General features: G+C 42.7%; 1 protein-coding gene across 4 annotated transcripts in view; it reads right to left on the bottom strand.

Annotated features, from left to right (window-relative positions):
* Positions 1-11175, bottom strand: part of TCP11L1 (t-complex 11 like 1) — a 35912-nt gene extending 24737 nt beyond the window's left edge. The window contains exons 1-2 of one of the 4 annotated variants that reach the window (XM_029207371.1): positions 10842-11175; positions 7501-7684 (exon numbers count right to left, since the gene is read on the bottom strand). In XM_029207371.1, coding sequence (XP_029063204.1) covers positions 7501-7660 — 160 coding nt within the window. In that variant the 5' untranslated portion in view covers positions 7661-7684; positions 10842-11175. Of the gene's footprint in view, positions 1-7500; positions 7685-8825; positions 8878-9593; positions 9747-10841 lie in introns of those variants that run through there. The other 3 variants (XM_029207367.1, XM_029207368.1, XM_029207370.1) reach the window with 3 other exon arrangements.
* Positions 11176-12808: the final 1633 nt, after the last annotated feature.

The raw sequence follows: 12808 nt of genomic DNA, 5'->3' as shown, positions 1-12808 counted from the left end.
AAAACCACTACCCTGTACAGGATACTAGGACAATATAAGAATTCTGAAGTTGACAAATGAACAAATTAGAGTGTGTGACACAAGAATTTGTAGAATGCAGGCCCACTGAATCAAAAACCTCAGAGTCATCTCTGACTTCTCCCTTTCCACTGCTCTGTTATCCAGGTCCTGCAGATTTTACTTCTGTGTCAACTGTGGCAATAGCCTCATAACTGGTCTCTGTTCTTTGCTTTCTTTTGATAAAGTTTGAGATTTATCTTCCATAAAAAAAGTTCTCACAAATCTCCCCAGGTGTTCCAAGCCAAGGAACAAAGGGTAATTCCTACTTTTAAAAAGTCTATGATTAAATACTTGCATTTTTGATTTATCAGTTATATCTCAATAAAGCTGGGTTATTTTGTTTGCTTTTTTAAAAAGTCCATGATAGCAGGTCTTTAGTTTATATCAGAATCACAGGGAAGGCTTATGAAGACAGATTGCTGGGCCCCCTCTCAGGGTTCTGATTTAGCCTGTCTGGATGGGGCTGGAGAACTGCATCTCTCATAAGACTCCAGCTGATACTGATGGTTTCAGAAACCACACTTCGAAAAGCACTGGCCTAGAAGATGATTATATTAATTTTATGTAATGTTGATAAGATCTGGGCTTAAATGAGATAAAAATGCCACTGGTTTACACAGGGTTTAAAACATAAAGATCTTCCTAGGTTAGTGAAAAGTTATTTTCCCTCTTCTTTTACTTTTTTCTTTTGCTCACCAGAAAAAGGAATCAAATCTAAGAGCTGGTCATATTCTGTCTGGTAAAAATCTTTATTTACTCACATAAGGGGAAGTTGAGAAAACTCACAAAATTTTTTTCAGCATTTCCAGGGAATATTAATAAAAATAATAAAGAATATTGGCTTTGTGGATATTGGTAAAATGCAATAAATATCTAAAATCAAGGCCCAACAGATCTTTTCACTTCTTAGTATTATTTAGAAGTCAATTTCTACCAAATTGATCTACCGATAAAATGCAATCCCAATCAAAATCCCAGCAAAGTTTTTGTTGAAATTGCCAGACTGATTCTAAAATTTGTATGGAAATGCACAGGACCTAGAAAAGCCAAAACTATTTTGAAAAAGAAGAATAAAGTTGGAGGACTTATACTAAGTGATTTCAAGACTTACTATAATGCTAATAATCAAGTCAGTGTGCGTCTGGCATGAGGACAGACATATAGACGAACTGAACAGAGCAGAGGATCCAAAAATAGACTGATGCACACACATACATATGTATATTTGTGGTCAATAAGGCAAGATTCGTTTTTTTACCAAATAGTGCTGGAACAATTAGAAATCTATAAATAATAGAATGACCCTCAACCCTTACCTCACATGATAAATAAAAACTAACTCAAAATGAACTGCAGACCTAAATATAAAAGCTAAAACTGTAAGACTTCCAAGAGAAAACACAGACAAAAATCTTTGCGATCTTGGATTAGGCAAAATTTCTTAGATAGGATACAAAAAGCTTAAAATGTAAGAGAAAAAACTGATAAATTAAACTTTACCAAAAGTCAAAACTTTTGCTCTGTGGAAGACTCTATTAAGAAAATGAGGGACTTCCCTGGTGGTCCAGCAGGTTCAAGACTCTGTTCCCAATGCAGGGGCCTGGGTTCGATCCCTGGTTGGGGAACTAGATCTCGCGTGTATGCCACAACTAAGAAGTCCACATGCCACAACTAAAAAAAAAAAGATCCTGCATGCTGCAGTCACTTTGGAAAACAGTCTCTCGGTTTCTTATCAAGTAAAACATACATACACTTACATGACCCAGCAACCCCATTCCTAGGTCTTTACCCAAGAAAACTGAAAACATATGGCTATGTAAAGACTTGTACTCAAATGTTCATAGCAGCTTTCTTCATTACATTCAAAACCTGGAACTAATCCAAATGTCAGTAACAGCAGAAGGGATAAACAACTGTAGTATAACTATACCATGTAATAGTACTCAGCAATAAAAAAGGAACAAACTACTGACACATGCAAAACCATGGATGAATCCTAAAAGCATTATCCCTAGTGAAAAAGTCAGATACAAAAGACTGTACAGTAGGGACTTCCCTGGTGGCGCAGTGGTTAAGAATCGGCCTGCCAATGCAGGGGACACGGGTTTGAGCCCTGGTCCAGGAAGATCCCACATGCCATGGAGCAACTAAGCCCGTGCACCACAGCTACTGAGCCTGCGCTCTAAAGCCCGCGAACCACAACTACTGAAGCCCACGTGCCAAAACTACTGAAGCCTGCGTGCCTAGAGCCCATGCTCCACAACAAGAGAAGCCAGCGCAATGAGAAGCCCGCGCACCGTAATGAAGAGTAGCCCCCGCTCACTGCAACTAGAGAAAGCCCGTGCACAGCAAGAAAGACCCAACGCAGCCAAAAATAAATAAATAAACATTTTTTAAAACTGTTGCTAAATTGTTACAGCATTCGTGCACTTACACTCTGTTACAGAAACTGAAAACCTCATTAAGTTAAACATGCCCTTTGGGAGCCTGCCAAACAGATTCCAAAATAAAATGAAGGTCTAATTCAGAATGGCTTACTCTCACCTTTCTTCACTAAGGGGTTCCGGGACCAGAAAAGTCTACACACTCTAAAGAGATGCTTCCAGTCACACAAGTGGATGGACATTTATTGAGGGCAGATGGCAAATGTCACCCAAAGAGCTACTGTAGACTGAGTATAGTGAAGCAAGGGTAAAGCTTATCCACTGAACATATTACACTGTGTGGAAATGGTTTGTTACAGTATCTTCCTCACTAGATTGCAAGCTCTAGGAGGACGGAGAGCACGTGTGCCTGGTTCACTGCTGGACTCCCGCTACACAGTGTGCAGTCAATCAACACTGATTGATTAACTAAATATAGGGACACCATAATTCAGTCTGGTCTTGCACTTTAGAAAGGTAAGAACTTGGTGTCACCCGTTTATCTAATGAATCTCATAAGGACCTGATTTAATAAATTAAAATGCTAAATGGGAAATATTAACTGGAATAACAATTGATGTTTTTCATCTGAATATGGCAACTTTTACTGATCAACTAGGTGATTAAATGCTAGAGCAAAGGGTGCACTGTGAGCAGAGAATTAAAGTATATTAAAGGGACTTCCCTGGTGGCACAGTGGTTAAGAATCGCCTGCCAATGCAGGGGACAGGGGTTCGAGCCCTGGTCGGGGAAGATCCCACATGCTGCGGAGCAACTGGGCCCGTGCATCACAGCTACTAAGCCTACTCTCTAGAGCCTGCAAGTCACAACTACTGAAGCCCGCGCACCTAGATCCCGTGCTCCGCAACGAGAGGCCACCACAATGAGAAGCCCACACACCGCAACTAGAGAAAGCCCACGCACAGCAACAAAAAGCCAATGCAGCCAAAAATAAATAAATTAATTTTTTAGAAAAAGTATAAAAAACTCCAAAAAAAAAATGATACAAATGAATCTGTATACAAAACAGTAACAGACTCAGAGACACAGAAAAACAAACTTATGGTTACCAAAAGGGAAAGGGAGAAGGGTAGGGATAAATTAGGAGTATGGAATTAACAGATATAAACTACTATACATAAAATAGATAAGCAACAAGGATTTACCGTATAGCACAGAGAACTATATTCAATTATCTTGTAATAACATATAAAGTAAAATAATCTGAAAAATATATATATATACACATAACTGAATCACTTTGCTATACACCTGAAACTAACACAATATTGTAAATCAACTATACTTCAATTTTTAAAAATCACCATTAGAATAAAAGGGTAATATTGGTGCAGGCAAGATCACTGGTAAAGGCTAAAATCAGTGAGTTGGAAGTTTAAGCAGAAACAGGATGTCTGCATAGTCCCAAAATATTGTAAGCAGATAGGGTAGGTAGGTGGTCTCCAGAGAAAAAGAACCAGGCATGACTCTCTTGACACAAGATGCCATTTTTGACCTAAGCCACTCTGTGATGTAAGCCTGGCCACAGTGCTTGCCCTTGAACAGATCTCAGTAATTTAGTAAGATATGCATAACAATGTGATACATATCTTTGAGTTCTGCAGGAACTAAGGCCCCCACCCAGGTGGAGGATGGTAACTGCATGCTGAGACCCCAGACTCTTCAGAACCGGAGGAATGATGATGTTGACCTTTTTCTACATTCCGTATCAGTTACTAAAAGTTCTGAACCCAAATTCCATTACATGCAGGGGAAGTGGGGTGAAGGTTTTTTCCCCACACCACCAAGCAATTCTCTGACACCAGACGGGTGTCGTACAATTCAACTCAATTTTGACACTACCTGGAGACAGCATCAGATTCCACAGGTTAAGGACTCAGTCCTACAAGACTGAGCCCCCTGCCCCCCCCCGCCACTTCAGGCAACAGTCCCAAGTCCAGATTGTCACTTTTTTTTTTTTTCCCTAACTGGATACCTTTTATTTATTTTTATTGCCTGGCTGGGATCTCCAGTTCAGTTTTAATTAAAAGTAGTAAGAGTAAATATCCTTGTCTTGTTCTCAAACTTACAGGGAGAAACATTCATTCTTTCACCATTGAGTATGATGTTAACTGTAAGAGTCTGTAAATGTCCTTTTATATTTTGTGGATGTTCTCTTCTTTATTTGCTGAGAGTTTTTACCATAAACTGATGTTAAATGTTATCAAAATAAGTCTATTTGTTTTAAACAAACACATTATTTTGCTTCCTATGAACCAGGCACCATTCTAAAATGCTTTACAAATAGTATCTCATTTAATCCTCTAACAATCCTAGCAACATGAACTAGTTTTGAACTAATAGTGAATAACTATTGTCCCCATCCAGATAAAGAAATAGGCATAGAGAGGTTAAGTAACTTGCCCAAAATGACATGGCTAGTAAGTAGCAAGTCACCTCTGCTTCTGACAGACTGGCTATGGATGGGAAGTTCCAACAACCTCTCCTTGCGTTCAATTAATTCACTAGAGCAGCTCATGGAAGTCACAGAAACATTTTACATACTAGATTACTGGTTTATTATAAAAGGATGTAACTCAGAAACAGCCAGATGGAAGAGGTGCATAGGGCAAGGTATAGGGAAGCAGTGTGCCACTCTCCCAGCACCTCCATGTCTTCACCAACCCAGAAGCTCCCTGAACCCCATCCTTCTGGGTTTTTATGCAGGCTTCATTACCTAGGCAAACTTGATTAAATAATTGGCCACTGGCAACTGATACAACATCCAGCTCCACCCTCCTCCCCAGAGGTGGGAGTGGGAGGGTGGGACTGAAAGTTCCAACCCTCTAATCACAAGGCTGAGTCCCCTGGCAAACAAGATGCCATCCTTCGGTTAGGTTACCTAGGTGCTTTCCAAGTCTAACAAAAGACATCTTTCTAGCTCTCACCACTTAGGAAATTCCAATAGTTTAGCAGCTCTGTGCCAGAAATAGGACGAAAACCAAACATTTCCTATAATAAATCACAGTATCACAGTTAGCAATAGCAGTTCTACCCTTAAAACATTACTCTGTATTATAATTTGCAAGGCTAAAGGCTATCTTTTTGCTTTTAATTTGTAGCATCCCAGATGTGATTTTAGAGTTACTTATAAATTCAGTTTGGGAGAAATGTCTGCAAACAGCTAATTTCATATTTTATAAATTCTTATTTATGCTCTATGCAGGCAGTGATGTCTCCTGACCTGGTCCCCAGACTATGGGGTCTTAGTTTTACCACTGGAGTCCACAGCCCTATACCTACCTATTACTACAAGGAGAAAGAGCAAGAAAGCCAATATTTTAGGTCATTGATTTTAAACCTCATTTTGATATGGACCTCTATGAGAATTTAATGAAAGCTTCCATGACCTTCTTCCTAGAAAAATACACATACACACACATGTTGATACACTTTTTTGACTGTTCCTGGGTTCCCCAACTCTTGATCATGGGTCCCAGGATAAGTTGCCTTAAGGACATAACCACGTACAATTTCAGATAGTCTAGTGTTGGCCTGACATTAATTTGGAATCATGCCATCAAACTGACAGGATGCCAAAGACAAGGACATTAATCAAAGAACAACTGAAGATCTAAACCAAAGGTACTTCTTTACCAGAAACTGCAAGTGATAAAACTACCATATTGGCCATAGACAGCCACATTACAGCTATCAGTCCTTGGTACCTTTAAATGCAACAGATGGGGGAACTCCCTGGCAGTCCAGTGGTTAGGACTCTGCGCTTTCACTGCCCAGGGTGTGGGTTCAATCCCTGGTCGAGGAACTAAAATCCCACAAGCCGCGTGATGCGGCCAAAAAAAAAAAAAAATTTTTTTTTATAGTAAGTAAATAAATGCAACAGATGACATGTTAGTAGCAGTAGTATTAACAACTAATGTTTACTGAGCATTTATTATGTGCCAAGCACTGTTCTAAGGGCTTTACATGAATTCATTTAAACTTTTCAACGACCCTAAGAGATAACGTGTATTTTCCTTATTTTAAAAACGAGAAAACAGATGGTTTCTAACTATACATATTGGAGACAAGGCCTAACACATGCATGATAGGCTGTTATTAACAGCGTATTTCCTTCCCTGAACACAATTTGACCTAGCAGTATATTTATCAAAATCTATGTGATAATAAACCACAATAAAATGGGGTCCACCGATGTTTGCTATAAGAATACTCTGTTGACTAATAAATTACCTGGGAGGGGCTTTTATCATTTTAAAAGAAACACACCTTAAACCCCAAAATGTTTGTACTTCTTCCAAATATGAAGGATTACTGATCATCTATACTTTAAAGAGATAACATCAACACTAACATTCTTAGACTATGACACCCCCTCTTAAAACTTTCATTTTTGCACTCACTTCAAAAACCTCGAGTGTTCTTAATAAAAGACATGAGCTGGAGCAACTGCTGGGAATGCATGCGGAAACTGCCACCCTTTCATCTACGAAGCCTGCTCCCTGCCAGGGATCTGAAGTGACTTCACCACACACAGTTAGCAAAGCGAATCCCCTCAGCCTTGTGGGAACTAAGCCCCCAGGCAGTGAAGTTAGGGTGTGGTGAACTCACTCACAGTCAAGAACTTTCTTTTTCAACCTGCACAAGCACAGTCCTAGCTGGGACCTGCCTTGGGCTTTTCAAACACTCTTTTAATTAAAGCTGCTATTTGCACTCCACCTTCCTATTTCTCAGAGCATTTCAGACAAACTGGAATGTCACTGAGGCTGGAGGAAAACAGGAATATTCTGGACATTATTCTAAAATTGTAACTTCTCATGCAATTGAAAACCCAAAAGTGTCTAGGCTGTCAGTTGCTAATGCTAAAATGCTAATGATTGGCAATGTTATCATACTATTAGAACCTAGTTCAAGGCCACATGCACAAGGAAGCATAATAAAATATCATCTGAAAACAATGAAGATATTGCTTCTAACCAAAGTCAAATGTGCTTACAGTGAGGTCTTTGCACTCTTTGCGTGCTAGGAGAGCCCGACTTTATTTTCTGTAAAGCTTCATCAGAACCTTCCACAGCATCTTCAAGGCCTTGCTCAGAATCATTTGATTTTGATTTTCCTTCTTCGTTTATATTGGACTTGTCAAGGTTTTCAGACATTCTCAATTAAGTTCATTCACTTTCCTAGGGGGAGAAAGAAAATGAACCAAAATGTTCTTGCTCTGACACTAACTAGCAGTGTGACTCTGGGCAAATGATTTAACTTCTTTGGCTTTCAGATTTCTCATCTGTAAAAATCAATGGGCTTGCTAAAGTCTTATCCAGCTATAATATTCTACTTCAATGATTAAACAGACCACCTGTAAAATGACACTTGTAACTATCAAATTTACGGACCTGTACTTCAGAGAGTAACAAGTTCGAATACTTCTGTCCCAATCTGAGTACCATGTCATGAGAACACAGGGCCTTAAACTGTTGGGAGGTAACCCTATAAACTGCCTGCTACTATTTTTTTTTTCTTTTTTTTTTTGCGGTACGCGGGCCTCTCACTGTTGCGGCCTCTCCTGTTGCGGAGCACAGGCTCCGGACGCGCAGGCTCAGCGGCCATGGCTCACGGGCCCAGCCGCTCCGCGGCATGTGGGATCTTCCCGGACCGGGGCGCGAACCCATGTCCCCTGCGTCGGCAGGCAGACTCTCAGCCACTGCGCCACCAGGGAAGCCCCCTGCTTCTATTTTAATCAAAGAGTGATTCAATTCTTAAATTCTTTACTTTCAGTCCTGAGAAGTGATAGGAAAACTCTGGAAATAATGCTTTTCATCGGGCTTCGAATTAAACATACACTAGGCTGAGGAGTTGGTTCCCTGATCCTCTTATGTGGATAAGACACCTGGGGATGACAAACAGAAGGCAGAATCTCATGGAGCATTTAGGAAAAATGTGTGGGGCAAATTATTTTTGTTAACTCCTTGCCAGTCAGCAGGAAAAGATGGTGAGTAAAGTAGGAAGTTGCAGACAACCATGATGTATGTGGTTGGGAGGGATTTTAATTGTCTTAGTTGCTGATTAGAAGAGGAGTAACACTTAACACGCTGGTTTGGGCCTGGTTAATAAAGGCCTGGAATAGTAACCTCTGAATTACTATAAATGGTTTTTGTCAAGTTTTTCCCTAGAGTTCTCTATTCTTAATGTGTTTCTAAGTAAGGGCAAAGAAAGACACAACATTTTCTGCATTTATAATACTGAAAATATTAGCATTTGTACTATCAGCGCTTGGAGATCACAAAACATTTCCATAAGCACTAATCAGACTTTATTACATACCTGGATGTTAATCCAGGGATCCAAAGAAATGACTATTTTCAGGAGGTTTGGCAGACTCTCTTCCGTACATTAGAAAAGAAGAATCACTTGATATAATTATCTGAACATCAGATACCCCCATTAAATAGAATAAAGCTATTGGAATTGACATTTTCAGGACTGTATTATTAACATGAAGGTTGCTTTAATGTAGCTCCCTTTTACCTTCCAGCAACCCACTCCAGACACCCATCTCCTCTGTCCTAAATCCTGTCTGGCTCTAGAAATGCTCCAAGACCCAAAAGATAACATTACCAGCATATTCTATGAGAAAGGACCAACAAAAACACTTCTAATTTTATCCTCTTCATATGCTGGGAATTAGCTCAGAAGGATGAAGTAACGCATTCTGTGCAATAAGGAGGAAAATCAGGATTTCCAGGTCTTTAATACTAAATTTAGTAAACTAACCCATCCTTGTAAAATTCGGCTCAACGCCTACCTCCTCCCAGGTCACTTCCCAACCTCACCAATGTTTGCACCTTTCTCTGAACTCCTGTAGGGATGGCTATTAGACATCTGGCATTCATCATTGCCTTAAATCCAATTCAAAATATCCTGATTTAAATAGGAATACAACGATGAAAAGGCATGGTCTAGAGAGGGAGAGAGACAGTCTTACAAGGAAATATAGTGAAACTTAAGCGTTAATGGCATTATGAAATCACTAGGGGAATACAGCAGAGGGAGAAACTAATTCTGCCTGGAAGGAGGATGAGATAACCTTACCAGAAAAGGTGACATTTGAGCTTGTCTTTTTGAAAAGAGTAGGATTTCACCCAATTAAAAACCAACTGGAGAGAATTCCCTGGCGGTCCAGTGGTTAGGACTCAGCACTTCCACTGCAGAGGAGACGGGTTCGATCCCTGGTCGGGGAACTAATATCTGGCAAGCCAGGCTGTGTGGCCAAAAAAAAAAAAAAACAAAAAAACTATCTGGAGGTGAAAAGGGGGGCCTTTCACACAAAGGGCAGCATTTCACTCAAAGGGCACAAGCGAAAGCAGAAGAAAATAAGTAGACAAACAAGCAGCAGGTGATGAAGAAGGAGAGATGGGTTGGGGTCAGATGGTAAAATTACAAGTTCTTATTTTTTAAAGAACTCTTCAACTAGATTTTTAACTTCTTAAGGGCCAGACCAACCACATTCCCTACGTATGCTCCACACATATAAGTATATCCTTCAAACAGATACCCACTAAGTATTTGTTGATAGCTGTGTCATCTCTTTAATGTCAGTTTATACGGGACGCATGGGCGTTGGTCTCAGACATAGCTGGGTTCCAATTCTGGCTCTTTACTAGCTGTGTTAACTTCAATTTCCTCAACTGTAAAATGCAGCTACCTGCCTCTTGGGTTTGGGGGACGTGTAAACGACAGAGCGTACATAACGACAGCTGGTGCACAACAGGCTTCCCACAAATGATAACTATAATTAGAGGACTACAGGATGCAGCGAGGAACCATTTAACTGCGTACAGCGTGCTCATTCACTCAACAAGCCCCAACTCCTGCTATGCCTAAAAAGGGAACCGAGGGGTAGAAGACCCTCGCACTTGCCGTGAAGACCGTCTATCTGAGCCGCAAGCCGAGCCCAAGCTGCTCCCAAGAGACTCCCCCAGGAGAAAGGGTCTTTCAGCAAAAGAGCTCTGTCCAGCGCCGGCGAGAATCACCTCCCCTAGCACTCAGCGCCACTCACACCCAGCGTCCGGATTCCGTTGTAAACAACTGTTTGGGCCGGCGAGGGAGTGGCAGGGCCGGGAGCAAGCAAAGGAAGCGGGGCGCGCCTGGAGGACGGCCTCGAGGGGTGGGACAAAGGCCTCGCTAAGACTCAACCCTCCCGCCTTCTCTGCCTCTTCCTCGCCTCCACCCGACATCGCCGGGAACTGACCGACGGAAAAAGGCGAAGAAATGCCCGTAATCTCGACCTTGTTCCTCCCGTGCGGGCCCCGCAGGGCTGCCAGCCTCCGCTTCGCTCACCTGCAGCGGAGTCGGCGTCCTCCCTCCTGCCGCTCGGCCGGGAATCTGACGGGGGCTGGCGCCGCGGTGGAGGCGGGGAGGATGCGCGTCGGGCAGGGCGGTTCAGCCTCTGCCCCTCCGAGGCCGCACCCCTCACTGCGCTGCGAGCAGTCCTCCTTGACCGGTTCGGGTGGGCAGCGGCCAGCGCCGCAGCTCCTCAGCGTCGGACAGCGGGAGAGATCTCTTAGCCCGGAGGCGCCGGTCCCACGCAGGGCGACGCCATGTTTCCGTACGGAAAGGCGGGAGGCGCGGCCGGATGCCGGCGGAGAGAGCCCAGTGGGCAGTGACTCGGAGCCGGGAGGCACCCCCACGCCACAGAGGGCGGCGCCATGTTTCCGTACGGAAAGGCGGGCGGCGGGAGGGGGGTCGCGGAGCCAGTCAAATAACGGAAAAGGGTTGGCAGTTTAGCTGCAAAGCTTTCCCCGCCCTGGTTTTCAAATTTAAATATTACATCACGTTTTGTAGCAGCGTATAGTTCATTCCCCTCCCCTCATTTTGGCTGTTAGAAAAAAGGCACGCCCACCACCTTGATAGCCAAGTCTCATTTTAATGGCACAGATTCGGTTTGGTTTGGGTCATCTCTTTTATCTAAGTGGCTGCTACACTTTGTCGACAGGAAGAGCGAGATTTTAGCCCTGAAAAGATGGAAGGTGAGGGGGCAAACACGTCCCATGAGGGTTCAGCTCGGTTTAGACAGTTGAGAAACAGTGAGCACTCAGCATTTTATGTGCCGTCTGCGTTCTAGAAAGGAAACATCCCATGTTAAGACAAGCTTGTTCTGGAGCCTCCTTTCCTTTTGTCCCAGGTACCCGGGCCGTGGCTATCGCGGCGCTGGATAACTAGAAAACCATGCTTTTCTCAGCCTGTAGTAGTAAGATAGTAAGCTAAACGAATAGAAATAGTTTTGGGGCCTAATCTTAAAAAGTAAAAGCTACGTGACTCAACTGTTCGTTAGTAAAATGCTTTAAGACTGAGCATCAAACATATATGCCTTAAAATGAATGTAACAAGTCTCCTACCTGCAGCCTATAAAAGCTGCTAAATTTAAGTAACTAGAACAAAACAAGATGGAGTGGAATTAGTGCTTTCAAACACTACACCTCAGGCTTCCCTGGTGGCGCAGTGGTTAAGAATCCACCTGCCAGTGTAGGGGACACGGGTTCAAGCCCTGGTCGGGGAAGATCTCACATGCGGGGGAGCACTAAACCTGCGTGCCACAACTACTGACCCTACGCTCTAGAGCCCGGGAGCCACAACTTCTGAATGCTCGCGCGCCTAGAGCCCGTGCTCCAAAGCAAGAGAAGCCACCGCAACGAGAAGCCCACGCAACCGCAAGGTAAAGTAGTCCCCCCAGCCCCCCTCCCTCCAAGGGGTGAGGAAACAAAGACCCAATGCAGCCAATAATAAATTAATAAATTTATTTTTTAAAAACGCTACATCTAAATTGATCACACGTGGAAAGTTACTCCTAAAGTATTGAAGACTGATGGCAATACAGCAACCTCAAACCATTCACTAACTAGCACATTGAAGTAAGAATTTTTCCCTTAAACACACACAGTTCTCAGATGAGGATTCACTTTAGAGAGGGGAAAAACGTTAAGACACTCAGTTAACTGGAACTAAGATTTAGGCAGAAAACATTCAGTTCTCACTTCTGAGTCCAGACGAATATACCATAGTCTCTAGATGAGTGGTTCTCAACCCTGACTCCACCTCAGAATCTCCTGGGGAGCAGTGGTTCTAAAGCTATCATCTGAAGCTCAGGGGGGTGGGGTGAGTGGTGATGCCAGGCAAGAATTTTTAAGCTTCCCAGGTGACTCTAAGAGGCAGCCAGGCTAAAACCACCTTCCTAGAGAGATCTACCCCTACCTCCACGCCCCCAGTGAGAGTCCCCCTACCTTCCTTGAAGGATGAGTATAAACAAT

Source organism: Monodon monoceros, unplaced genomic scaffold (genome assembly GCF_005190385.1).
Source record: "Monodon monoceros isolate NGI ecotype Baffin Bay Population unplaced genomic scaffold, NGI_Narwhal_1 Super_Scaffold_7, whole genome shotgun sequence".
Lineage (NCBI taxonomy): Eukaryota > Metazoa > Chordata > Mammalia > Artiodactyla > Monodontidae > Monodon > Monodon monoceros.
This window is presented reverse-complemented; position numbering and strand designations above follow the sequence as displayed.